Source organism: Gymnodraco acuticeps, unplaced genomic scaffold (genome assembly GCF_902827175.1).
Source record: "Gymnodraco acuticeps unplaced genomic scaffold, fGymAcu1.1, whole genome shotgun sequence".
Taxonomy (NCBI): Eukaryota; Metazoa; Chordata; class Actinopteri; order Perciformes; family Bathydraconidae; genus Gymnodraco; species Gymnodraco acuticeps.
In genome coordinates, this window is record NW_022989983.1 from 2,012,117 (window position 1) to 2,039,686 (window position 27,570).

A 27,570-nucleotide genomic window follows, 5' to 3' on the forward strand; every position below is an offset into this window, starting at 1 on the left:
AAACTTAATATATTTCACATAATTTTTCCAAATCTGTAAAGTTACTAAAGGGATTAAGTAAATGTAGTTGAGTAAAAGTACAGAATGAACCCCTGAATTGTAGTTGGGTATAATCTACTTAGTTACTTTACACCACTTGTTGTTAATAAAATAGCGACACCACTAGCTAATATTATTTAAATGTCGAGGTTAAATTAATCATTTCAACCTACTCTCTTCACATTACTGACTTTTCCCAATCATGCAACTTAATTTCCAGACATTTAAGCGGTAATTGAATTTATAAAACTACCAACAAATATTTTAAAATACTGAAAACATGTAATGCAATAAAAGCGGCGTGGTCTGGTTCATAGTCTGCCCTCAGAAAGCTGTCGGCGGCGGGCTGGTAGCGAGGCAACCGAGCTTCGTAACTTTCTCCAGTTAAGTTTCTGTCAGTTTTAAATCGAAATGAGAGATAACGTACCTTGTTCCGGCCATTTTTTCTTCACATTGTAAACGAGGCGTAAGCTAAAGGAAAACGATATTTCAGCTGGTGCCGGGCTGAAGGTAGTTTTCTGTGCGAACAGTACGGTCGTCCGACGAGTGAGTACGGGACAGTCCTTCGTGGTGAATCCGATATGGAGTCTCCGCCCCCGCATGTGAGTCATAGGTTGGGATGGGGGTCACTCACCCAGTCTGCACCCCCTCCACGTCCCTGTATCCCCACCACTAGCTGGCTGGAAAGAGTAGAGGGGCCAAACCATAAGAAAAACATTTTGAATGGATCAGTTGGCTGAACAATCCAGTCATAAAATGTTTAAACGTCTGTGGACAACTATTATCACATTTTACGTCACGGAACACTAACTTTGTTGTTGTAGTTGTAGCAATATATAAACGTTTAAAGCTATGTTTCTGTGAATTAAAAAATAACTACATTATGTTTCTGTTTCATTTGACAGTTTATTTATCATGGTTGTGTTTAATGAAGTCGTAAAAGGTGCTTATCAAATAGTCTGACCAGATTTGAGCCGTTAGCTAAAGATACAATTTGAAAAGTAGCCTAGCATAACACTGCGGTTGCTAAGCGACACACCAGTATGTGCTATGTGGTATACTTGTTCATTATTTAAATAGCATAACATAAGTGGTGTAATGTATTGAAGTACTGTTCTTAAGTATTTCTACACTACTTTTTATGTCTACTCTGCTACAATTGCAGCGTTGTACACCAGTACATTTATTTTACAGATTCCGTTTCTTGTTACTTTGCAGACTTACTTTATTTTTGTTATCATACATTTTTTATTGCAACATCTTCAATTTACAACACCGTACAGAAGACAATTCAGGTTGCACAACATTTTGGATTAATTCAATCCCATCCCTCTACCCTACCCTATACCCTATCCCTACCCAGAGCCATATAATATGGCTCTGTCCCTACCCTATCCCACCCACTCCAAAAAAAGATATGGTGCTTAAATGGACCATTCTGCAAAACGCGTAATTTTACATTTGGTACTGAAATTACATTTTGATGCAAAAACGTTTGTAAAAACGAAGAACATTTTTGAAAGCAATACTTTTACTTATAACTGAGTATTTTTACACTGCAGTAGTACTACTTTTAAGTAAATTATCCGAGTACTTCTTGCATTTCCCATTTTACAATTTATTCTCACTTTACTCATCCAGTCAAAGAGCAGAGGAGCTTAACTCTTTACTTTATTATCACGCCTAACTCTCTGTGCACCATTGTATTTGCACTGTGCTGTAAGGTAAGTAGCATGTTACCCATAGACTGTATGTTACCCTGGTGTTAGCCTGTGGACAGACAGAGACCCCTGCTGGACAGGAACACAAACCACCATGCACTTTCACAATTAAAGTCGGCTCACGTTCAGTTTCAAACAACACTTTATTCACAATTACTATCAGCGCTCAGGTCTATGGAAACTTTGCTAGAAAAAATAATAATTAAAGAAGCTAACAAAAGCAGATAGCTAAAATTCACATCAATAATTATTACACTGTTGTGTTGTTCCTCTGGCACAGAGTAAACTATCCATTAAACGCATCTCTTCACAGTGAACCCTTTAAGTGCTTTTCCGATGTAAATAAGGAAAGGACATACCAGTTTCGGGCAATTTCAAGCTACATTTCTCCCTACAAGTTTATACCCATATCATACAAGGAGCTCTGCCTCTTCAGTATTATAAAAAATATTGTAAACATTTATATTAATTGCACAACATACATTCAAATACATACTGTACTGTACAGCAAGATTTTACCTCTGTATTGTTATCCTGTAGCACCATATAGAGCAAGCTGCACAAAAGTTAGATATTTCTACAGTGCGATAACTCACGATACAAAGCAGTAAAATGGTTTTCACTTAGGACACCTTCCAGTGCTCAAATATTCTGGACGGTTGAGTTGTATCATTGTGAGAAGTGGTGAGATCTACAGGCCTGTCCAAGGAGTGGCTGACACTGGGTGTGTTTGGATCAAGGCAGACAATCTCACATCTCACAGCTTTGAAGAAGATAATGCTTCATAAAGGACATTCATCAGCATTACAACTATAATACAAAAGATTATGGCGAAAGAGTCTTGTCTGTCGTTTAAACGCCATACCACTTACATGTGCAGACACATTGGTGCAGAGAAAGAAAACATGTCCTGTTGTTACTCCAAATGTTTAAGCTAATCAGCATGTGCCACAGAGACATCATGAGGGCCGTGACATTGTTGAGTAGCAGCAGAGTTGTAACTCACGGTGTTTCAACATAGTCCCATATGGCATGAAAGGAAGCTGATATATATTATTTACAAGCAGTACGGTTGGACAGAATGGCTTGTGGACATCAAACTGTTCAACCTGATTCACAGCTTCCTGTTAATGTTCTGGACAGCTGAGGGGTAACAGAACATAATGAGAATGAAATGTGTGCGAATGTGGAATTGAAAAGTCTTTGAGCTTCCTGTCATTCTCAGCATCTCCTCTGCCTGGGTGAGTAAAACCCAGATGAGAGTAAAGGAGTATCTCAGGTTGTGGTCCATCAAAGTGTGGTCAAGGTCCTCTGGTCCTCAATCTCCTTCCTTCAGGAGGAGGCTGATGAGGTGGGTTGTGGCATGCAGGCGGTTAACCAACCCATCCTTCCCAAATCTGCCCTCTGTGAATGGGAGAAAACACTGTGAGTTAAATGTGCTAACTGAGGCATTCACTGGAAACCATGGCTCTAGCTGTGATCTGTTCCTACGAACACTACAAGGAAAAGTAAGAAATGTCAAGAACAGGACTAAACACAACAGAACAAAACAAAACAACATAATGACACAACGTCACATCTGCATTGCTGTATTGATTTTGACTTGAGTGGTGGAATGGAAAAGAAGATGGAGTGCAGCTTTGCAATGCAGAATTACTGTAAGTATAGGAGAAGAACATTAGAATGGGAGAGGGGAGCATGCTGCTGGGTCACCTGACCAAGCGGAAAACAAATCTGGATGGAGATAGGGGAAGAGCTTGGCTTACTACGCGAGAACAGATGGGTTATGACAAACTCACAGCGATTTGGAGGAAGGCTTCTTCACTTTTGGCCTCTTTCGACGATGAACTGGCCTGAGGCATGCACAGCACGTACACACGCGCGGGGCAAATGCAAGTCATGGAGACAAACAAACAGGTGTATATACATATATATACACACACACATACACACACACACATACACACCCACACACACAGCAGAGAAAAGCAATTAGGCTTCATTACAAGAAGGGTAGAGCAGAAGCTAAAAAGCAAGCTTGCATTTCGGCCCTCTTTGGCTTCTGCATGCTAAAGAGCCTTTGATCACAACGGTAAGGAACCCGTTTGAAGAGGTTCAATTTCAGCTCAACATCACAGAATTTTATTTTCCCGACAGATGACTCATAGTGAGAATAAAACATAACCAAGGGCCCTCTAGGGAGGCCGTAACCTCCCACCGTTCAAATTGTAACCTGAAATCCATCTGCAGTGTTTGTGAAAGTAATCAACTGTGCTGTAGGAGGAAGAAAAAAAATACCTGTATTCACTGAAGTAGTTTTTCTCTTTTCCTCCTGAAAGGAAGCAGGGGTAACATTAGACTCAGTGTAAAATGACCGGAGACACTATAATCAATCATGTTTGCCTGAGAGGCTTCTTACTCACCCTTCTCTGGGTTGCATTGCTTGTGTCCCTTGCAGGCCCGTAAGTCCATGAGCTGTTGATGCATTGCATTCAGAGCGTTGCGGTCGAGGCTGCTGACGGCGTTTATCAGCTACAGGAATAGTAAGGAAAGAAGTGCTTTTCTGTGAAATCTCTGGAAAAATCGGTACCCCCTGTGCTCACAGGAATGCACTATGAATCATGTTGTGGTATCATTTTATAGTTATTATGTTATTGATGTGTCTGCAATATTATTCAGTGCGGCTGTATAAATGAAATACCTGGTATGGGTCACTGTTGAGGTCAAAATACTCCAGGAAACCGGTGGCAAATTCACAAAACAGGAAGTTGTGCGTGTCGTTGATGGTCCTCAGGCACCAATAGGTGTTGTTGTTGGCACTGGTGCATGCACAGAACGGACCCACTGAGGGAGGGAGGTACCGGAGTAGGTGAGGAAGGGAGGGGTGAGAGTGGAAAACAACGGGTTATTACAACACTGTTCCAAAAAACGATTGTCACCATAGCTGCTTTGAAAAAAAGTTATTTATCTTTATGTTGTTCCTCACTTGTCCAGAAGGGGGCCGTCTGCCAATGATGGTTGTCATGGACGAAGCAGGTGAGGCCAGGCATGCTGCAGGTGTCGTTATTTTGGAGCCTCTTGATGAATTTACGTAGTTTCTTCTTGCGCTTCTGCTCCTTTTGGAGCCACTGATTCTTTAGCTTTGATGGCATTCTAATAAGAACAAAACCAATTCAGTAGAGCAAGACTGCATGAGGAAATATAAATTGACAAACAATGTAATTTCTTACTTGACGGAGAGCATGCGCCCTGCATTGAGCCTGTAGGCCTCTTTATTCTTGAAGAGATAACTGTGAAGACAAGAAACAACTGTGACTTATGTAGTTATATTGATACACAGGTATAAATGCTGCCCGGACATATTCTCACCTGGGAGTGTTACACTGACAATCCTCTGGCCGCACCTTCTTAAGGTGACCTTTCACATCCCGCAGGTTCTTAATTTTGGTCTGCAAGGTTTCAATCTAAACACAGGAGGAGCAAACACAGCAACACAAACCTAATTATACAACACGCTAATAAAAACCTGCAAAACTGGCTTTACGGGTCCGATTCAACATGCATTTAAGCTTATTATTATTATTTATTGACTCAATAAATGGCCAGGCAACCACTTTTGCTCAGAGCTAAACTACATTTTAATAGAAACATAAAAATATATATTTTTAGCCTGGCTTTTACAGGTCATTATTTGTTACACAAGTTTTAATCATGTTTTTTCATACTATCATTAATTTATTCTAGTGACTTCTATTTATCTAACTTTTTATTTTTTTCAAAAATCCAAATATCATTGTTTTTTCTGGGTTTTTTTTAACGTTTTTTTCACGTGCTGTTTGTCTGAAAGGCAATATAAATGAAATGAAATGAGTTGAGGAAGAGTTTGTATCAACACCTCATGCTCAATGTGCAGTTTATGGTCTTTCCATGCTTGAAGAGACTTGTAGAGGCCTCCGTCACATTGCACTGTGTCATTCATAAGAATAGAGCACCTGCAGGATACAAAAAAAGAATAACAGCATGTGTAAGTCTACATTATTTCTCCTTTTATCACCACAAACATGTCACGTTAATACAGACACTGTCTTACCTGTAGGTCACTTTAAGAGAAGCAGGTGGTGTGACTGTTCTGCTGGTGGTGGGTATGGCTGTGGCTCCCATGCCACTGAACTCTTCATTATCCTCCTCATTCTCCACTTTGCTCTGATGAGGGGTCCAGCTGCTATTCTTGGAGCCCAGGGGCTGGTATCCCTCCTCCAGGTCTACAGCGTACAGGTCCCCTTCCAGCTCAAAGGACACAGAGCGGGCCCAGCGCTTCCTCGAGGCAGCCTTACCGGATTTCATCTCTGATTTAGATGAGACAGAGGGATCTGAGGGAGATGAAAAAGAAGGATGAAGATCAAAATATAAGCGGAGTACACAAGTGAACACCAGCAAATGACAAAAGCAAATACTGATATATGTAAGACTCTTTATGTGCACTTGGAATTATATTCCAACAATTGCAATCTTTTTTAGTGTTTCTTCAAAGGATCTATGATTAAATGCTCTACTGAAGTCGACCACATGATGGCAGCACAGACACATGCTCCTCATCTCATGAATACTTTAGAAGGTGGTTATTTTAGCTGGAGGTTAATGGCCCCGTTTGACAAGGCTTCTGCAAGTACATTTCAAATTACCGTCTTTCAGAACATAATCAGTTCTATTAATAACGACTACCAGAACAATGGTGCATGTGAGTGACAAAAGGAACATACTCTTCTTGGTGAGCAGCTTCTTCCTCTTCAGGAAGGATGTTTTGAAGCCCACATCGTCGCAGTTACAGCCGTCAGAGTTGGAGGTGGGAGGCATCTGGAGGTGGGAGGCACCTCTGGCCATCAGAGCCTGCATACGTGGAGCAAAGAGACCTGCCATGCCCTTACACTTATACAGCCTCAGCTTGCCAGTCGGGTCCTCTACACACTGCCACTTCTGAAACAAGGCGGAAAGACATTCCATGACGTTGGGTTTCAGGCTTGTACTAAAGCACATCATCATTATAGATACAGGGAAACTTAATGGGATAGTTTAGATGTTTTGAAGTGGGGTTGTATGAGGTAACTAGAGAATGCAATTCCTGAAGAAATTGCTAGTGGGAATGCTTTATGCTGAAAAGCTGATGCTAAACTGCTATGCTGAAATGTAATGTGTAAGAAGAAAGTGAAGAATTTAGATTGAAATGAAACATGAACACTGGGGGCTTGAATGTGTGATGAGAGAAGAAAATAAAGTAAAAAGGCTTGGAAAAGCAGCAGAATATTTGAACTGCAAACTTTTGAACTAACTTGATGGTGAATGATCTGTCGCCATGCCAACGGCATTTGATGACATCCCATAATACGCTTAGATGCGTTGACGGCTGCATCGTTACCAAACCTGTGAAGTTTTGGGCCATTTGTAGCATTTTCACTGAAGTTATGAGAAAACCGTGTTTCATGGTGAGCATTGTGTTGCCATGGCAACGACATTTGAAGAAATCTCAAAACTGTCCTGTAGATGTCTTCACGGCTGGACTGTTAGCACACATGTGAAGTTTGAGCACTTTTTGAACATTTTCATAGGAGTTATAGCGACATCGTCTTTTATGGCGAGGGATGCATTTCCATGGAAACGGCATATGATGAAACCCCTTAATTGACGTAGAGCTGTTGAAGGCTGGACCGGTGATATACAAGCGAAGTTTGGGGGACGATCGGACCGTGTCCATTGGAGTTACAGCGACATCCTGTTTTATGATTTTTATGATGACACCCCATAATTGACGTAGAGCTGTTGAGGGCAGGACCATTAACCATTATCTGAAGTCTGCTGCTCTGAGCATGTCAGTTGGAGTTATGACATCATCGTGTTCTATGACACAGGCGTTTATATTTGAGCTAACGACGTGTCCAGAGATCAAAGGTTTCCATGGTGATTAGTGAGAGGAAAGCATTTTCATTGTTCTGAATGAGAGATAATGGTGGAAATCCAAACACCGTGACGACCTCCTAACCTATCAAGCTCTCCTCTCCTCTTTCTCTGCTTCGATCTCTCAGGCAAAAAGCACTTTCTTTCAAGATAAGATCCAATCTTCCTATTCCAATCCTAAAAAACTATTTTCCATCTTCTCCACCCTCTTGGACTCTCCAAAAGCTCCTCCCCCCTCCTCACTTCTGTCAAGCGACTTTGAAAAAAAGGTTGATGATATTCGCTCTTCTTTTTCTGACTAACCTTTACTCACCGCTGGGTCACCAGACCCTCCTTCCACCAACACACTTACCTCCTTTTCCCCTCTCTCTCCAAGTGAGGTTCTTACCCTCATTACCTCTGCCCGCCCTACCACCTGTCCTCTGGACCCTATCCCTTCAAACCTCCTTCAGACTATCGCTCCTGATATTCTACCGTTTCTCACCCATTTCATCAACACTTCTCTAACTTCTGGTCACTTTCCAAACAGTCTCAAGGAGGCAAGAGTAAACCCTCTCCTAAAGAAACCCACTCTCAACCCGTCTGATGTTATAAACTACAGGCCTGTCTCTCTCCTCCCGTTCCTGTCTAAATCACTTGAATGCACTGTCTTTAAACAACTCTCCTGTTATCTCAATCAGAACAACCTTCTGGATCCGCACCAGTCTGGTTTCAAGGCAGGTCACTCCACAGAAACTGCTCTCATTGCTGTCACGGAGGAACTGCACACTGCCAAAACTGCATCCCTCTCCTCTGTCATCATCCTGTTGGACCTGTCTGCTGCATTCGACACGGTGAATCATCTGATCCTCCTTCGCACTCTCCAAAAACTTGGAGTTTCAGGCTCTGCACTTTCCCTCCTCACCTCATACCTGAAAGACCGTACCTACAGGGTGACTTGGAGAGGGTCTGAGTCCGACCCTTGTCAATTAACTACGGGGGTCCCTCAGGGCTCTGTTCTTGGTCCCCTCCTCTTCTCCCTGTACACAAACTCGCTCGGATCAGTCATTAGCCCGCATGGTTTTTCTTACCACTGCTACGCTGACGACACCCAATTAATTCTGTCCTTTCCCCGCTCAGAGATCCAGGTCGTTGCACGCATCTCTGCTTGTCTAGCTGACATCTCTCAGTGGATGTCTGCTCACCACCTCAAGCTCAACCTTGACAAGACTGAGCTGCTCTTCCTCCCGGGAAAAGATTGTCCCACTCTTGACCTAACAATCAACATCGGCACCTCAGTTGTTTCCCCGACTCAGACTGCAAGGAATCTGGGTGTGACCCTAGATAACAACCTATCCTTCACTGCAAACATCGCTGCTACAACCCGTTGCTGCAGATACATGCTTTACAACATCAGGAAGATACGTCCCCAGCTGACTCAGAAAGCGACTCAGGTTCTGGTCCAGGCTCTCGTCATCTCACGCCTAGACTACTGCAACTCCCTCCTGGCTGGTCTACCTGCATGTGCCATCCGACCTCTGCAGCTCATCCAGAATGCAGCGGCTCGTCTGGTCTTCAACCTTCCTAAATTCTCCCACACCACTCCGCTCCTCCGCTGCCTTCACTGGCTTCCGGTAACTGCTAGAATCCACTTCAAGACACTGGTACTTGCTTACCATGCTGCGAATGGATCTGGCCCTTCCTACATCCAGGACATGGTTAAACCGTACACCCCAGCGCGTGCACTACGCTCTGCATCAGCCAAACGACTCGTTGCGCCCTCGCTGCGAGGGGGACCCAAGTTCCCATCGGCGAAAACACGTGGGTTTGCTATCCTGGCTCCAAGATGGTGGAATGAGCTCCCCATTGACATCAGGACGGCAGATAGCTTGCACATCTTCCGGCGCAGACTGAAAACTCATCTCTTTCGACTCCACTTCGAGCGTTAGAACTATTAACAAAGCACTTTTATACTAATAAAGGACTGGCTTACCTAAAGCCAGTTGAGTAGCACTTGAAATGTTTGGCTCTATGAAACCTGATGTACTTATATGATTCTGTTTTCTTCAAGGTTGTGTCTTCCTGGTCGAATGTACTTATTGTAAGTCGCTTTGGATAAAAGCGTCAGCTAAATGCAATGTAATGTAATGTAATAAACCTGTTACATGTGAACATTTTGTTGAAGAACCGTAACAGATATCGGTGAAATTTCAAAGCGTGAAGCATGTCAAGGAACTTGTGCATCTGAAGTGTACTTTTTGTGTACTTTCGGGTTAATAATGTGGCCTTTTTGGCAGATTAACTAAAGGTGTGCGGCTGCTGTGGTGGGGAAAGGTGAGGCTGAATTTACAATGGATTTGAATGGAGACATGTTGAAAGTGTTTGTCACTTCATGCCCTCAAGAGGCATTTTGTTTAATTATTTTGCTTAATTTTTTGTAATCTTTCAAGCTACGAGATGTTTTCCTACGTTTGTCATGAAAAATTATGTCTCAGGAATGTAGGGTTTGGGAATTATGGCAGGTTTAAAAGAAAATATGAAGGCAAAATGAAATCTGTCCTCCACTCTGTGACATCACGCACTCTAAAATCTGAAGAAGGCCTCTTTACCAAGGTCTGAACAATGTTTAATATCTGTAAAAGTAAGAATCAGATTGTGTTACACGAATAATGTCAGAAAGATGTGTGACATTTTAAAGTTGGAATGAGGTTTCTGAGTGAAAGTATGAAGGAGCAGTTAGCAGTTGAAGAAGGAGCAGTTAGCAGTTGAAGTTGCATGAAGATTGTTGAAGTCTGAAGAGTTCTCCATTGACTTCCATGTTAAAAATTGGATGTATCTCTGGAATTATGAAAGTTATGAATGATAAAAATAATAGCCATTGATTCCCGACCGAGTTGAACGTTTAGATGTTTGAACGGAGTTTCTGCGATGTTCAATGTGGGAGAAGAAGCAGCGCAAAATAACCCGGCATTCCCACTAAATTACAAATAGTCAGTGGAATACCTACAGTGGATGGTGTTGGCATGTCACTAGTTTGGAAAATTCAGAAAGTACTGATACTAAGCAATGAACAGTAGCAAAATATATAATAGCCACCTAAAAGGCTCTATTTAGAGTATTTTCACCACTTTACCTTGCAGACAGCCCTTTCCGATCCAATACATTCATTTATGCACTCCACAAGTCTTCACACCCCTTTGACAAAAACAGTAATTTACCTCACATCCGGGTGTACTGCTGCTTAACTGACCTACCATACATATTATTAGTTTGTTTGTGTTATTGTGTGACTTAAAGGTAGGGTAGGTAAGAATGTAGAAACCAGCTCGAGTGAGCTAGAATTTGAAAGTACACAATCGGAAACAATCTGCCCCTTCCTTCAGACTTCCTAACAGAGCCCCTCCTCCAACACACATGGACACGCACATGACCAATGGGGGCACGAGATAAGTTTGTGCACGAGATAGAAGGCTGACAGGCAGGTAGGCCATCCAGTTATTTTAGCCGGCTCAGATGATTGGTCGTGCTTTTTACAGTACTACGGCTTCCACAGATGACATTTTTTTATGTATTTATTGTCAAAGCATTTAATGTATTCATTGCTATCGGGATGTTAAGAGCATTCCATGGAATATAACAAAAAGTGTTTCTGAAGTGAATTACCTATACACCCCACCTTTAAATGGTTAGTTTGTTGTGTCCACCAAAGTCATACAATAACACAAAGAAAAGAGTCATTAATGAAAAGCATAAAGCAAAAAAGCACTTCTTCAGTTCCCCATCAGTCTGCAGCTTTGGTGGCTAAAATATATTTAGCAGTTGCCCCCATCCACAGCTGTACAGTCCTTGATGGTAATCATGTTTGTTTCTCCAGACCAGCATTTAAGCACTTCAAAAATATCTGTTTTAATGGTTCTTTACAGCGTTGTGCTCAAATTACAACACACAGACAGTGCTATGAAAATGCAAGAAATGTTCCAGATCAACAGTATTAAAATGATCTAATTTGAGAGTCTTTCTCTTTTTTATAACAAATCAGAAGGCTTTTAACACACATCTGCACACTTCATTCTGGAGGATTAAAAAGAGACTTTGATGTCAAATTGAACCCTGAGAGCGCAATGACTGCATATTATACTCAGTAAATTGTCAAACAAGATTGCAAATGATCCCCTGCATGAGCTACACTCCACGTTGTATCCCTGAATCTTTAAAAAGCTCTCTTTCTGAGCTCCTGCCGGTCATGTACCTGTCCTGGCTGCTGGCAAGACGTCTGGTACTCTGTTTTCTGGCACAGGTCCTTCACACGCTGGTATTTAGGCAAGAAATTCTGCTCCTGTGCCATTTCCTTCCCATCAGGTCTCTTGTGTGGAAGCTTCCTGAAAAGTACAGGAAATTATTTATTTTCAACCGACAGAAAGACAAGTAAGAGTCGAGACTGAGAACATGTCCTGCGAAAGGTCAATCAATAAAACATACCCTCTCTCCACCAGGAAAGAATCTCTCCATGGTTTACTCTTCTTGTTCACCTGGAATCTGGAAAGTGAGTGAAAAGAAAATGAAAACCCTGTTAGACCACTCTGTGATATTTGCCCTGAACAAACTCGCATTTCGTTTTAAAAATGTCATCCGAGCACAGTGCTGAAAGGAATGTGGCGTTCCACATTCATATTTGGGTTGTAGATGTCATTGTGTCCAAAAAAACATCAAGAACAGAAAGTTCAACTTTAGTATTAAAACCCTACAAAGTCCGGGCAAATTGCTTTTTGGCATATTTCCATTTAATCTGCAGCATTATGAATACCCTTCTTGAATTGTCCGTTAAATGCCAGGACACTGAGTAAAGTAACTGTTGTGTCACCTATTGACTGGCCTGTCTGTGTCCAGCAGCTTGAGGATAGATTTTCCGTCCATTTCTGCAGGGATATCAACACCAGCCATGTCCAGCATAGTCGGCGCCAAGTCGACGTTTAATACTATTTGAGGATTTCTGCAGGGAAGCAAGAACAGGATTTATTAAAATTTGGTTGAAGAATGTAATTTAACATAAATAATATTGAAAAACAGCATCTAGACATCAGAATAATGAATTAATAACATAAAAGTAAGAGTCTGTGTCACTCACATGGCACCTTGCTCCACATTAGGTCCTCGTACGTAGAAGGGAACGCGGATATCGAACTCATAAGGCATAGATTTGCCCTTCACCAGACCAAACTGGCCGATATGGTAGCCGTGGTCTGAGGTGTAAATGACGTAGGTGTTGTCCAGCTCCCCCGTCTCCACCAACATGTTGTACAGCTACGGAGGAGGATGGAATTCATTTAAGTTTCACACTGTGTGGAAAAGTTTTACTCAATGTTTAAAAAGTCTCCTGTGCCAGTTCCAAGAAATAGAGATTGAACAATTTACCAAGCGTGTCAGTGAATACATTATACAGCCGCAGTCAGAACAGGAACAGATCTCCCAGGACTTGAGACTTTCAGAATAAATGGGTGTGTGTGTGTGTGTGTGTGTGCGTTTCTGTGTTTAAGCATATATCAGTGTGTTTTAGCTACCTTCTCCACACTGTCGTCCACAGACAGCAGGGTCTGCATCCTGCGGCGCTGCAGCATGTTGGTGAACTGCATGTGGACGGGCTTCATGGCTCCAGTGTAGCGGAGGATCCAGTGTTTGTCGAGGTTCGGGGCGTAGTTGTAGCTTGGAGTTCTGAAGGAGGTAGAAAAACATTGAACTAAACCACGAAGAACTGCGCTGGGAAATAAAGTTACAGTTTTAGTGCTTCTTTTAAATCCCTAAGGATACATAACAAAGCACAGCCCTCATTTCAGTATGTCACTGTAGCCCCACATAAGTTTGCTTTTTCTCCCATCTTTACACATGGGATTTTCATTTTCTATAGATGTAAATTATTGAAAGTGTACCAGTGTGTTTACAGCAATGTTCACCGCCTGCGTCTGCTTATGTGTCCTATTTGTTTCTTTCTAAAGTATCAGTAAAACTACAAAGCTAAAATGGAAGTTACAGAAACCTTGTGAAATGCAAAGCACTGCAATCGATAGGCCTGTACACAGTGAGCACGGTCTGATCAATAATGAACTCCGAGCCATATGGAACTTTAATTATTTGAGAATAAATACTCCTAAATAGCTAATGGGATCCTTGAAGAAAAGATATTTAACGTTTAATGTGTATCGATTTGACTTTAAGAAATGCTAATGTCTCACAGCTTGGCCCACAGTGGTAGCTCTAATGTAGTGTAAAGACGTCCCTGCGAGGAGCCAAGGTGAGGAGAAGGTTTATCACCAGAAGAGTGAGCACTTTTACTGCCTCTCTCTTCATTTGCTTGATAAGGGCAGATGGAGATGGGGTGAGAAAAATAGCCACGGAAGTGCTTACATTACCCGAGGGGGAAGCACATTTATGGAGAAAGAGCAATTAAAAGTTTGTACAAAGACACTGGGGCTGAATTTTACAATATTCGGTGTGTTAGGGCCTGCGTGGCAGAGGTTAATGATGCTGGAGGGGATTATATGAAGCAGGAGAAGGGTGTTAGTGGGTTTGGAGGGAGGGGGCAGAAATAGCAGTCTCATTACTGGCCTTGGATCTGTCTCTGGAGGCCAATATCAGCCCCGCTATTAGCAAGCGGCACAAGACAGCCAATCAGAAACCTAGGGGGCCAGTAAGACAAAGGATAAAATGTTTTTGTGTACGCCCAATATCATTACCTATGCATTAAACAGACATCGTTCATGCCTCTTTGATCACTGCTGACAAAATGGTGCAAATTAGCCGGACTCATTACAGGGGTAGCACTAATGTGAACAACACACAGCCAAATAAACTGGAGCAAAGTGCTGGCAGTGAGTGGAGAGGGCTCAGCTGCCAAGAGCACACTGCAGGCGGTGAGAGATAAGATCGAGCTGAGATTATGGAATTTGTGTCGTTCTGGGTCAAATGAAAAGGAAGCGTGTGGATGAGTCATGTGCGAGCAAATAGCTGTGGATGTGAAAATGTAAAAAAAAAATGGCCATTGTGTCCGACTGCTTTGTCTAATACGACCCAAATCACTAGTATCCCAAAACATTTGGAGTACTCTCGGATTGGTTGGATGTCGCTGATTTTTAAAGCCTTTTCTTACATGTGCTGTGATGCGTTGGGGAAGGCGGTGCTGTACTGCGGGGCCGAGTCCTCTGGACCGTGAGGAGCGACGTGGCTCAGCACCATCATGACAGGACGGTGGGGGTACATCTTCTTAGACATGCGGAAGTAGTTGACGCTGTCGTTGGTAATGATGTCTGTCAGATAGTCCTGTGGAGAGAGCAGACGTTGTCCATCAGGAACTCAGTGGGTGATTTCAAGCCCTTCAGTGCCCATTACTCACTAAAGCACTACTGTTTAACTATATATCTTAAAGGGGCCCCATTATGCACATGTACAGGTTTTATATTTGTATTTTGTGCCTCTACTGTAACATGTTTAGATGCTTAAATCTTCAAAAAGGTCTTTAATTGTTCTCATACTGCCTGTGCTGCAGCAGTTCTGAAACCAGAACCCAGTCTGCTCGGATTAGTTAGACGGCAGGCTCTGTTGGGTCTGTTGGTCAACCGGTTAGATGTCCCGCCCCTATCACGTACATTGTGTTGGACTGCTAGCCAATAGAAGCGCAATTGTTACAATGTTATAATGTTACGGAAGTAAACCAAGGAGTCCAATGGAGGCGTTTCAGGCAGGGGGGGAGTGTGTGGGAGAGATTAGCTCCCTCTGGAGGGACCTTTGGGATTTTAGCCCTTACAGTCCATTTACATGCACAAAATCCTATACAACACAATAAACAGGAAAAGGAAAACCCCCAAAAAGCATAATAGGGTCTCTTTAAGGCATGGAAGTGTAAAGCTTTTTGCAGAGACAAACATTGTAATTTATAAATGCTGCTGATGCTTTGTAAGTTGTTATCATATGTTTCCCTAATGTTAACAGCTTAAAATGTAAAGATCTCTTTTAAAGCAATCTAAAAATACTCCAAATAACTACTTTAGTTTCAAATAGGCAGTCATGACTCGGTGTGACATCTCTCAGGTGAAGTGTATAATTACCTTAGAGTAGTCACCGCTGTGTTTCTCTCGTACTCCGTTCCTGCAGAGGGTGTAGTTGTAGAAGCGGGAGTTCTTCACCAGTGCTACCCACTCCTTCCAGCCAGGGGGCACATAGGAGCCGTTGTACTCATTCAGATACTTTCCAAAGAAGGCTGAGAGAGGAACAGGAGGGCAGTATGTTAATCTTTGTCCGTCGAGCTCAGTACCCGTTTAAATCTAACTCCACTGTCAGACTGGCGGTGCTCACCTGTCCTGTAGCCAGAGTTATTGAGATGCACGGCGAAGGTGTGCGGCTCGTGGTGAGCCTGCCACGAGGGCGAGGAGCAGTTTTCGTTGTTGGTGTAGGTGTGGTGGTTGTGCACGTATTTTCCCGTCAGGATGGATGAGCGCGACGGGCAGCACATGGGCGTGGTGGAGAAAGCGTTGGAGAAATGTGTGCCGCCCTTTTCCATGACTTGCCGAGTTTTGTTCATGGCCTGCATTGAGCCTGGGAGGAGAAAAGAGAGGGAGAAGAAGATAAAAGGGGAGAGAAGTTATAAAAAGGGTGAGGAGGGTGAGAGGCCAATGAGTGAAGTGAAAGGGACCCAGGGGGATATAAAACAGTTGGACAAGATTAAAAGGGAAACAGAGAGTGGAAAATATAAATATAAGTCACACGGGGTAAACAGCATTTTTCTTAAATAAAAGGAATGGGAGAAAGTAAATGAGGGAATAAATCTTTTTGGTAAAGTGTAACCTATTTAGATTCCTGTGAACTAAAAGCTTTTCAGGCTGATGGTGATTGTTTGGGAAAACAGATGCTTGACCATAAATTCCTGCTTTTCAATGGGAGCCTTCTCACTGGCGATCACAGGAGGACAAAAGATGTCACAGAGGCCATTATGCAGCCACTCCAGTCCAATACGCCGCTAAAGGACTTAAGCGGGATGGGAGATGGCCAGGGTTTGGCACCCGGACAATGGAAGCCATAGGCTGCCCCTCATTTCATGCCAGCAGTGGAGGAGTTGGCAAAGCGAGCACATGACTTGGAGTGGGCCAGTTGTTATGGTGCCAAGAGGCAGCATTAGGCTGACTTTCCCTTGCTGATGCTGTTGGGTACACATGCAGGGAATACCCATACCCATGGGACATGGACACAAAGCAAACAGAGAGAGGCAGACACACAGTAAACACACACAGGAAGGAATTCATGGAAGAAAATGTCTCACCCAGTTCTATGTCCTGATCATCGGTGAGGATGAGGATGATGTTGGGTCGGATGTTGCGGAAGTGGCGATCCCTCTGCAGGCGTGACCTCAGGCGATACCCAGACAAGTGGCCAGAGCCCTGGGTCACAGGTAGGAATGCCACCAGGACAAGAAGCAGGGTGAATATAGGGAGAGGGCCGGAGAGCCCCCGCCCTGCCATCGCACTTCCCTGCAGTCGCCTCCTCGTCCTTCGTTTCACTCAAAGGAGTCTGCAGCACCCTCAACCTGAGGGATAAGACACATAATGAAAAAAAAATACACACAGACTAAACACGGGGAAAAATAGCAGATGCAAGCCTTGCACAGCCATTACAGGGTGCTCTTCCGTACAAATGCGCCCGTTTGGGCTGAGCTCAGCTCGTTAATCAATCATTAATGATGCATTAGAGTGGTGTCATTGGCTGGGTGTAATGATCTCTGGTGATGAGCACATGGCTGCCAGGCTGGGGCTAATGGTCCTGGGCCCGGGGCCAGCACAGGACTCACCTCCCCCTGAGAGGGTGAGGGTGGATATGAGGGGTGGGAGGAGGTGTGGGGGGGGGGCAGAGGTGAAGGACAGAGACAGAAGAGGAGGGGATGAGAGGAGGATAATGAAGACAGGGGTCAATGAGCAGAGTGAAAATGTGTTCTAAAGAGTAGACAACTTCAAAAATACCTCGTGGCACAGAAGTGATAAAGCAGCTGTAAAAAAGAGAACTGTGAATGCTAATGTAGCAATATCACCAAGGTCAATAAAAGAGAACTGCCTCTAGACGAGCAGAACATTGCAACTTCTGCTCTCCTTGTGTAGTTTAACATAACAATTAGAGCCAAATACGTGTTAAATGTAGCTTTTTTATAATTAATCTTTACATGCAGTTCACCAAATTTCACTACAATCCTATTAGTTCCCCACTAGCTCTTCCTCATTAACAGTAAAGCCCCCCTGAGTTTACCGTGGCAACTGTAATACTGCTTTTATAAACCTGAGGCAGTGTTACCTCACTATCCGGACTGCAGCCTTAACTACTATTACTATAAAAGCCAAGATCGAAAGACTGTAGGGTTATAGCAAAAGAAACCATTAGAAACAAGTGTTTGACTTATTAATATTTATACTGTTCATCCATGTTCATTGCCTATTACATCTCAGCAAATAAAGCAACTTAACTCTCTTAAGAATGCTTTATTAAGAATGTAACTTGTATATAAAAATAGGTTAAATAACTAGAAACATTTGATTCTCTAACATTAAGCTTTTCTTTGCTATCCATTTTATATCCAATTATTACGAGAGGACAATACCCCAAAGCTGAATTTGTCTGCCTATTTTATCCTGACAGACAATTAGAGCAGGAATACACTTCAGTGACAATAATCATAAAGTCAGTTTACAAGCAGTAGCATTAGTGTGCCCACTGAGATGCTCCACTGTCAGTAAGGTAAAGTGGGGGTGTGTGTGTGTGTGTGTGTGTGTGTGTGTGCGCGTGTGTGTGTGAGTAAGGATGGCCAGAAGATATAGACAATAAAAACAAGACAACAGCTACGTCTCTCTGTTGGGACAACAACACCTTAACGACAACCCGACTGGAATACAGAGCCACATGGGGATAAGTAAGAAAAATGAACAAATACACACAAACACACACGCCACTGCGCCTCGATACACACATACACAACTGTCGCACTTATTAAAGACAGAATCTGAAGTGTTGTCAACATTTATGGGATGACGCATGACATGACGAACAAGACAAACTGTTGTGTATGACATCAGCCTATTGATTGGCCGTTATCAGTTGTTTTCTTTACCATTATATTGCTTCAGACGTGGGCAAACCAAGGGAACATGGGCAAACTGCACCTACCCACACGTGACAGAGGCAGTTTTAACCAAATGGAAAATGTTAATGCTTTGGTTTAGAAAGATAAAGGTTTTGTTTAAAATAAGTATGTTTGTCATGCAATGAAGAAAGAGGATATATGTTCATCTTCAGGTTCATATTTTGTGTCTCTACTGAAACATGTCTCCATGCTTTAAGGCGAGACACCCCAGGTGAATAGGGTAATTTTTTTAACTTAAAGGTATCAGCTAGACATTTCTCCAGTTAATTACTTACAATAAGGCAATTGTTTTTTGTATTACAAGTTTTCTGAAATAGCATGTTTAAATATGCAAATTATCCATTATCTCATTAAATATGCACATATTTTAACACATTTCAGGAATCGAAATCTGAACTTTGGATAAAGCCAGGTTCAAAATTCTTGTTTCATTTTGTAGTCATATTAGTATCTAAGGCTTTTACAGAAGGGATATTGGATATCTCTTTGTATCACTCCATAAATCAGAAAATACTGTCAACAGCCCTAAAATATCCATTTTCGCCATGTTTTTAGGTATACAATGTTGTATAATTCAGGCTATGAATGATATATGAACAAACCCTTCTGTAAAAGCCTTCAGAATATTGATAGGAATATAACTGGAAGGTTTGGTGTATGTACGTGCTACTGAAGTTGACATTTCGAACTCAGAGTAGGACAAAAAACTCATTTTGAGAAAACGACCTTTAAAGATTGCAGTGAGGCGCTAGCTAAACCCTCCTGTTCTTTGGATGACAGCTTGCGCCTCGACGCAAGGTATTTTATGTTTGGGGTCATTTTTTTTTTATAACCTTGCTTCGTGCAAGTGACAATTGTTGTCGTCTTCTCTGTGAACGTTTTTTTCGCCGTTATTTTGCCATTTTGAGATTTACATTTCTAGCGGAAAGCTAACCAGGAAGTGTTTTAGCACACCACGTGACGCATCTGAACGAATCACGTTGTCAGAAATTGACACCAGCCAATGAGATTTTGTTTCTTGGTTTAAGACCCCTTTGTGCTTTCACGATTGGTTGCTGATACAAAGGAAATGACCATATTTGGATCTGATGAGATTGTGCAGGAGAGACACAGCTTTCCAGCGATACCTCTGTTGACATGGTGCACACAGCGGTCGCGGTACTTTATGTTACGTTAGAATGCTAACTTTTGGTGAATTTAGGAGAAATCTACAGACGCAAATATACAAACTATAGTAAAATAAACACTTAAATGTGTATTTCGTACGTTTTCCTTCCAAAAGCCTGAAAGAAAACATGTTATAGAATCGAAATAGCACAAAATCTCAAAATTGACCAGTACTTGAAAAACGATGTTTTTGCCTGCCGTGTCTCGCCCGTTCAAAAAGCTCTTTATTGTTCTCATACTGCCTGTGCTGCAGCACCTATTTTCACCTTCTGTCTGAAACCAGAGCCCAGTCTGCTCTGATTGGCTCGGCCTCCGCCTCCTGTCCCGACAACTCTTATTATTCCCGGGACCTGACAATTGTTATTTTTTCAAACTCGGAACCGAGTTTTGCGTATTTTTTGACATATGGGAAATAACTGCGGTCTGGCTCTCCCAACATACACGCGGTTTGATTGGCTAGCGCTTGTAATGTCAGATTTGCATACCCGGGATTTGATTGGCTGACGCCTCCGTCGAGGCGGCAAAAGTAGAACATTGCTCTACTTTTGCAGCGAGCACCGCGAGAGAAGCTACGCTTTGCTCCCACAATGCAGTTCGGCGAATCGTGACGTCACCCCATTCAAAGTGAATGGGCAGAAGCGTTGAAGCGGCAACGCACGCCGCCGTGTGTAGGGGCCGTAACAGTACAAGCGGCGAGATGCATTTCCTTACGGAGCGTCCACACAGCAGCGTGCGTTGACGCTTGGAGGTGGGCGTATCTGAAGCTTGGGGATTTTTTGCGAGCAACGCGACCAACAACCAATCACATGAATCTCCTGCCCCCGACATACAAAGCAATAGCAATGTTAAAACGAAGTAAACTGGATATAAAATCCCCAAACAGGCGAAAACCTACCAGATTCACCCACTGTCTCTGCCACCATGCCTCGCTCCTCCGGTTTGTATCCCGGTAGATCAACAGAGACTGATCATACAGCACCGGGTGATTCACTACCGCTATAATGAATTTTCCCTCCATTTTTTTGAATATGAGGAAATGACCTGCGTAGTCTCTCCCAGCATACACGCGGTTTGATTGGCTAGCGTCGAGGCGTCAAAAGTTGAACATTGCTCAACTTTTGACGCCAGCTACGCCAGCAACGCTCCACGTCGCTTCCCAAAATGCAGTTCGGCTAAAAGTGACGTCACCCCATTCAAAGTGAATGGGCAGAAGCGTTGGAAGCTTCAACGCACGCCGCTGTGTGGACGGGCCGTTAGGAATCGACAAGCAGAACCAAAACTAACATTTATGGGCGAAAAAAGTCACTTGTCCGTCGGACACGTCAATGGAAAGATGTATTTGTCCGATCAGACGTGTGCTTTTTCGCACACTGCATGTTGCCGCTCGCATAAAGTTAGCTGAAATTACTGATTTAACTGTTTCTCGATATATTTTTTTCTCACGCTGCGCCTCCCTTGAAGCTCTCTGGCGCCCCCCAAGGGAGGCGCGCCTCACACTTTGAAAACGCTGCACTACAGGAAAGGGAACATTCCAAAACCAACGACAAGGCCTTTTGAATATATATTTTTTCACACATTAAACAAATATTGGTCTCCTGGGTTAACGTTATGTGTTTTTTTCATACATTCATCCACCCCATCCTTCTACATACATACATCCTTTGTCAGTCTTTATACTACGTCACCCGAGTTTGTCCTATGTTTATTACTTAATTACTAATTATTACTGCCCTAAACAGGGCTTGTGATTTTGAACCTACTTGTGGTGATCATGTTTATGAATAGATGACTACAGCCTACTGACCCATCCAGGAGGTACAGTAGGGCCATTCCACCTTAAATCCACGATCATGATGACAATTAATAATGGCCATTTAGTATTATAGGTGAGAAACATCGCTCTTCTGCCTCAAACAAAGCTCCCTGTTCATCTCAACTCTACACTGTTGTCCAGGTTGTGCACATTAACTTCTCACCAAACACCCACACATGTCCTCTATCCTCTGTCGTGTTCTTGCTTTTCACAAACGTGAAACACACCTACACACAGAAATACACACTACATGCACACAAACACACCAATAACATTGTCCAACAGCAGCTGTGTTTGCTGTGGCGTTCTACTGAGGTTCTTCCCGAGAGGAACACATAAGCTCTGACCCGCGGCGCTGTGCTGTTGAAATTGTCCTTGCTCATTCTTCGTTTTCTCTCCCTGCCTGCATCCCTCTTTCATTTACGCCTTGGGATGAAAACAAGACACCGTCAATGAGGAAATCCACAATAAACCTGTATGCAACTAGCAGTGAATACCTCGTCCCCAAAATGGATTCCAGGACATCTAGAGTGAATAGATCCAGTGTGTTTAAATGAAGACCATTGATTCCTCTTTCAGAGCGTTTTTTTTCGATGTGGGGGGTACAGTATTTCCCTTTGATAGTTGTTTATCTGTTCAAAAAGCTGATGTAGGCACAACCTGTCAAGGAAGAATACTAAATATAGTCTTGGTTTACAAGAAGACATCCAGCTTGATTTTACATGCTGATCCATCAATAGTATGTAAATGTTGTGTTATTGACACGCCACGGTGGTAGATATCTTCCGACATCACTCCCCAGAGGCCTCCTCCTTCTCCCTGATACGAAGGACTAATTGGATTTCCAGGCTTTCATCAGCTCTAACTGACACATATAGTCCTTTCTTTCCAGTTTGCTCTCCCCTCTCTCTTTTATCTAGCCGTATTGTTTATCTCTCCGGGTGGCAGATGCTACATTAAACCGCAGAGAAAAAAGAGGAAACCAGTATGTCAAAACAGACGGACGCCAATATACCTTGAAGATGTGTGGGAAAATACAGAGATGGACAACCATTAGAAAACAGCAGTTACTAGCCAAGCTGTTCTCCAAACACATGAACAGTGTGATGGCACGTATGCATTCATAATGCAAGGCCATCCATGTTGTCAGTGTAAACTGGGATGATTTAAATCTTGTTTTCCTGACAGACCTCTGCACACATCAGCTCTTTCCGCTAAGTGAGCTACGAAACGACAACGCTGATTCAGCCCAATAGCACGGATTGAAAGATACATTTGTGCCATTTAGACAGAAGCACAAGACAACATGAGTAAATATAAGCCTCAGCAAAACTAATTAAAAGGCTGGGGGATGAGGAAGGGTTGGGGAGTTAGCTAGCACAAGGAATCAGCTTCTAAAAGCATATTGTAGGAACAAGGATTGTCTAAGGTTATACTAATGCCAAGTGATGCCTGGAAGTCAGAACAGAGAGGGAAAGTTTTGCTCTTCAGTCATTCGCTTGTAAAGAGGCTCTCAGAGACAGCAGCACTGCATCACCAGATAAAATCTTAATGCCGTCCATCTCTTATTGATAAGACTGAATTATAAATGCCGTGAGAACAGGGCTGGCCATGTCACACCACGGGCATGATGGTGAGACGATGGAGGGATGATAACAAACACCAGATCGACAGACAGACATGTTGTACTGTCCGACGACATGCTGCTGTACTTCAAGTTTCACAGTACAGGCGAGGTGGGGATAAAGCGGAGAGAGTGCTTGATAAATCTCACAAAGACTTTGCAGAGGTGTTACGGTACTTTTCCCCTCTATAGAAAACACCTTAGGCCTTGAAACATGCATAAAGTCTGATTCATCCTCCTGAGAAGCCACGAAACCGACAGACGGAATATGAGAAAACCGAGGAAAAAAGAAATGTATTACATATTGAAGGAGGACGAGTCATGGTGTTCACTTGCAATTTAATCAGCTGGGTCTCATAATGCATATGAAATATGGAGGAGAAAGCCCACATGCTTGAAGCCAGACTCACGGATTCTCTATTCCAAATGTTCTGAGAGAGATGGAGAGGAGAAGACGGAGAGTCTTAGAAAGAAAAACCAGGAGGCATATAGTTTGGATAGAACAAAGCCTGAGCACTTCCATTGCAGATGGATTTTTCGCAAACATGAACACTAGATCCACAGACCGATGCTTCCCTGCAAAGTAGCACTGAATTAAACAGAAATCGCTAGCAGAGAACCTCTAAATCTCCTCTGCTTCATTCTGTATGCAGGAATTTGCCAATAACTGCTGGAAAACATAAAGGAAGTGGAGAGGAAAGTTTAAATAGACACATCCAGCTCTGAATGTAGCTCGCTGCAACACTATCAAGCCAATCCCTTTGGTCATAATTGAGCCTGGCAGGGCTTTGCTAATGTGTGACTTTGTTCCCATTGGCCTGCCTAGCTCTGAACAGAATGTGCAAAATCTCCAAGGACCCTTCAATTTACCAACAAAAGTTGGTATTCAAATGCAAATTCTGTTACGGCATGCATCTATGTGAGAGTAACTTTCTCTCAAAGCAGTTTATGTGCGAGTTTGCATGGGTTTGAGTATGTGTCGGTAGAAGGAGGGGTTTGCAATCCTCAATACAGTATGGAATGCTTTTTTCATGATAATAAGGAGCCATGGTTTGTTGCTATCCTTGGTTTATCATTCTCTGCATGCAAATCTTTGGTCAACCACAAACATATGGAGAAACTACACAGCAAAATCTTATTCTCAATCAGGTTAGTCAATCTCATGCTTAAATGGACCCATACAAGCATTTTGGCTCATTGACCCAATAAGTAAGGTACGACTGAGAATTCTGTAATAATACTTTTTTGGCAACTTGGGAGCAATGTAAAGGAGTTGTGAACACTGACATACCATCACCTTCTTGTTTGAACTTGGATGAAACACAAAGCAGGCAGACATGGAGCCAATTGATTATTCGCTTGGAGCTGTGTTGTCAGTTGTCAAAGGATGAGTTGAGTCCAGAAATAACTCCTGTGGCTCTGTATTTGGTTTTCTAAACAGGTGTGAAAACAGATGCCTGCAGTAGACGTAAACAATGCAATAGGAGCACAATTAATGCAAACAAAATTCCCTGTAGGTTAAACAATATAAGCAACCCCTTTCTAAACCAAACTAAAATCATTGCTAAAGGGTCATTTGTAAATGTGAAATGTTGTTCTATTAGTTTTTGGTTTACATAATCCTACCATGTTTTCTACCCCTTAACTTTTGTTTGTGTCGTAACAACATTCCTGCTACCTTCCATGGGTAGTTTTGAGTTATTATTAGCATCCAATGCTAACATTACTCATGTCAGGTGCCTAAAGCATCCTGGCAGTACAAATGCCTCCAGAATGTTCTACAGATGAACTGTGAACAACAGTTTAGTAACTATGAATGTTGGTTAGATGACATCTAAAACCTTGGCTCCTTTGACAGGTCAGCACGGTCTCTTCAACCATCTCCAGTCGCTGGCTGATAACCCTGCATTCACATTCAAAAGCTCTCCAAACGCTCTCTGGTTTAAAAGAGTGCCTACACATTCTTTGAAAAATGTGGCTTCCTAATAACTAACTTTAATGACAAGAGATAAAGTGAAGGGCGATCCCATTCACCGGGAAGATTTAATTCAGATTTCCCTCAGGTTCCGATAAGCTTGGCACTCTGCAGACATTTAAGATGACAGTCAGAACCTGCAAAGCTATTTTCTGTCACACACGCAGACACAAAGAGCCGTGGTCGGCCTTGAAAAGTGAGAGAAGGAGATTTGTGCTGCGATGAGGAGTCTCAGGTGAGTGATCTTTCTTTCTGCAGTAACTGTAAACTGTTTGCCTATGCCATCGTTTTTCTTTCCTTGTTTATAAATTATATTCCTCCCTAACCTTTAAATCCATGTGGAATGTCCCGCCCTAACAGTGAAAATGAACGAGTGTAATTTTAGCACTTAACACATCATTAATCCTGCAGTATGTCTGTTGCCCTGAGAGAAAAGGCGAAGCTGAGATGTGTTCTGGCTGCCAAATTCACTCACTCACGCACACGCTATCATCTTATCTTACATGCACATTCAGATTGTTTATATATCTGGCCTCACCCACCTAGATTTAGCATCATATGGTCAAAGGTAAATGTACACTCCTGGTACTGTATGAAGATTTAAAACCATGCGCCTTATGCCAGATTTCCGTTGCATACTGTAGTACTGCTCTGCAACCAAACAGAAGAACGTCTGTATTTTTTTAATGGAACATGGCATATTTAAGCAGGCTGCCATTAAAAATATATACGTGGTCATGTCAGTGAATAAATTGTGGCCACTATTAATGGTAGCTTATTTAAATATGGTGAATTGTGCAAGATGTCTTGTGTCAGGCAATGGATGATTCTAGCGGAAATTCCCTCTGAAGAATCAGTGGTTACTTTCTAGTATCGCATAAAAACTTGCTTGGAAGCTCAACCAAGGTAGTATAAAATATGTGTAGGCACCAAGTGATAAACTGATTTTGCAAATGTAAAACAAAAAAACCCTTCCAAGAGACTCGAGTCAAGAGATTCCATTCTGTTAAAATGTGGCTTAAGTTCAAAGTAAGTGAAGAACTTTCTTGGCCTGAACAGAGGAGATAACTCATCATTGGGTTGACGCCAACTGTGAGTAATGGGTATGTAAGTGAAAGCAACATGGGTCAATAAACAAGCACACTTTTGAATTAGAAATGAAAAGACACACAGTAAGAAAAGGTCCTCAGAAGTCATCTTCTGGTCACCTAACACTTTGAAATTCACCCTCACACACTTAGCTTGGTCCACACCCAGACACAGGGAAGACAAATCATCTCCATCTCTGCAACTCTATAATCCACAGGGTCCATTATCTTTGTAAATGGTGCGAGTGATGGGATGCCGGTTGAATGGTTTAGTTGAAAAAATAAGAGGATGAGGAAAACAGAGAGAGAGAGAGAGAGAGAGAGAGAGAGAGAGAGAGAGAGAGAGAGAGAGAGAGAGGTAGAGGTACGTAAAGAAAGACTGTATGATTTGTCAGTTCAGACAAAAGAGCCAGTCATGATGTGTTCTCGCTTGAGAACAAAGAGCTCTGACAGACTCCCTGGGTCTGTTCTGTTGACTATAAATGTACCCCCCACACACACACACACACACACACACACACACACACACACACACACACACACACACACACACACACACACACACACACACACACACACACACACACACACACACACACACACACACACACACACAAACAAGCGTGCAGGCAGCGCAACATACACACACACACACACACACACACACTCTGTATATCAGACTTCAAACTTCTCTCTCCAACAAGTGGACATAAAAGGAGATTCTCTCTTCTAAACCATCAACGTGCATGTTAGACCCAATTCCAACTAAGCTGTTGAAGGAAGTTTTTCCATTAATTAGCACTTCTTTATTAAATATTATTAATACGTCTTTATTATCAGGCTATGTTCCAAAATCATTCAAAGTAGCAGTGATAAAACCTCTTTTTAAAAAGCACAACCTCGATCCAGAGGTTTTAGCCAACTATAGACCTATTTCTAATCTTCCGTTCCTCTCAAAAAATTCTTGAGAAAGCGGTCGCAAAACAGCTGTGTGATTACTTAAAAAACAATGATTTATTTGAAGATTTTCAGTCAGGCTTTAGAACAC

The 27,570-nt window shown here is 42.5% G+C and overlaps 1 protein-coding gene across 4 annotated transcripts in view; it reads right to left on the minus strand.

Annotated features, from left to right (window-relative positions):
* Positions 1-1,884: 1,884 nt before the first annotated feature.
* The window catches only part of sulf2a (sulfatase 2a), a 42,159-nt gene continuing 16,473 nt past the window's right edge, over positions 1,885-27,570 (minus strand). For 3 of the 4 annotated variants that reach the window (XM_034212396.1, XM_034212395.1, XM_034212397.1), the window contains 20 exons: positions 16,993-17,256; positions 16,032-16,271; positions 15,785-15,936; positions 14,830-14,999; positions 13,247-13,397; positions 12,814-12,989; positions 12,550-12,678; positions 12,168-12,224; positions 11,938-12,067; positions 6,521-6,734; positions 5,851-6,130; positions 5,656-5,752; positions 5,130-5,224; positions 4,991-5,050; positions 4,747-4,913; positions 4,462-4,604; positions 4,184-4,292; positions 4,059-4,092; positions 3,560-3,613; positions 1,885-3,164 (listed from right to left, as the gene is read on the minus strand). In XM_034212396.1, the coding sequence (XP_034068287.1) occupies positions 3,134-3,164; positions 3,560-3,613; positions 4,059-4,092; positions 4,184-4,292; positions 4,462-4,604; positions 4,747-4,913; positions 4,991-5,050; positions 5,130-5,224; positions 5,656-5,752; positions 5,851-6,130; positions 6,521-6,734; positions 11,938-12,067; positions 12,168-12,224; positions 12,550-12,678; positions 12,814-12,989; positions 13,247-13,397; positions 14,830-14,999; positions 15,785-15,936; positions 16,032-16,271; positions 16,993-17,191 (2,688 nt within the window). In that variant the 5' untranslated portion in view covers positions 17,192-17,256 and the 3' untranslated portion in view covers positions 1,885-3,133. The remainder of the gene's footprint in view (positions 3,165-3,559; positions 3,614-4,058; positions 4,093-4,183; positions 4,293-4,461; positions 4,605-4,746; positions 4,914-4,990; positions 5,051-5,129; positions 5,225-5,655; positions 5,753-5,850; positions 6,131-6,520; positions 6,735-11,937; positions 12,068-12,167; positions 12,225-12,549; positions 12,679-12,813; positions 12,990-13,246; positions 13,398-14,829; positions 15,000-15,784; positions 15,937-16,031; positions 16,272-16,992; positions 17,257-27,570) is intronic. The other variant, XM_034212398.1, reaches the window with a different exon arrangement.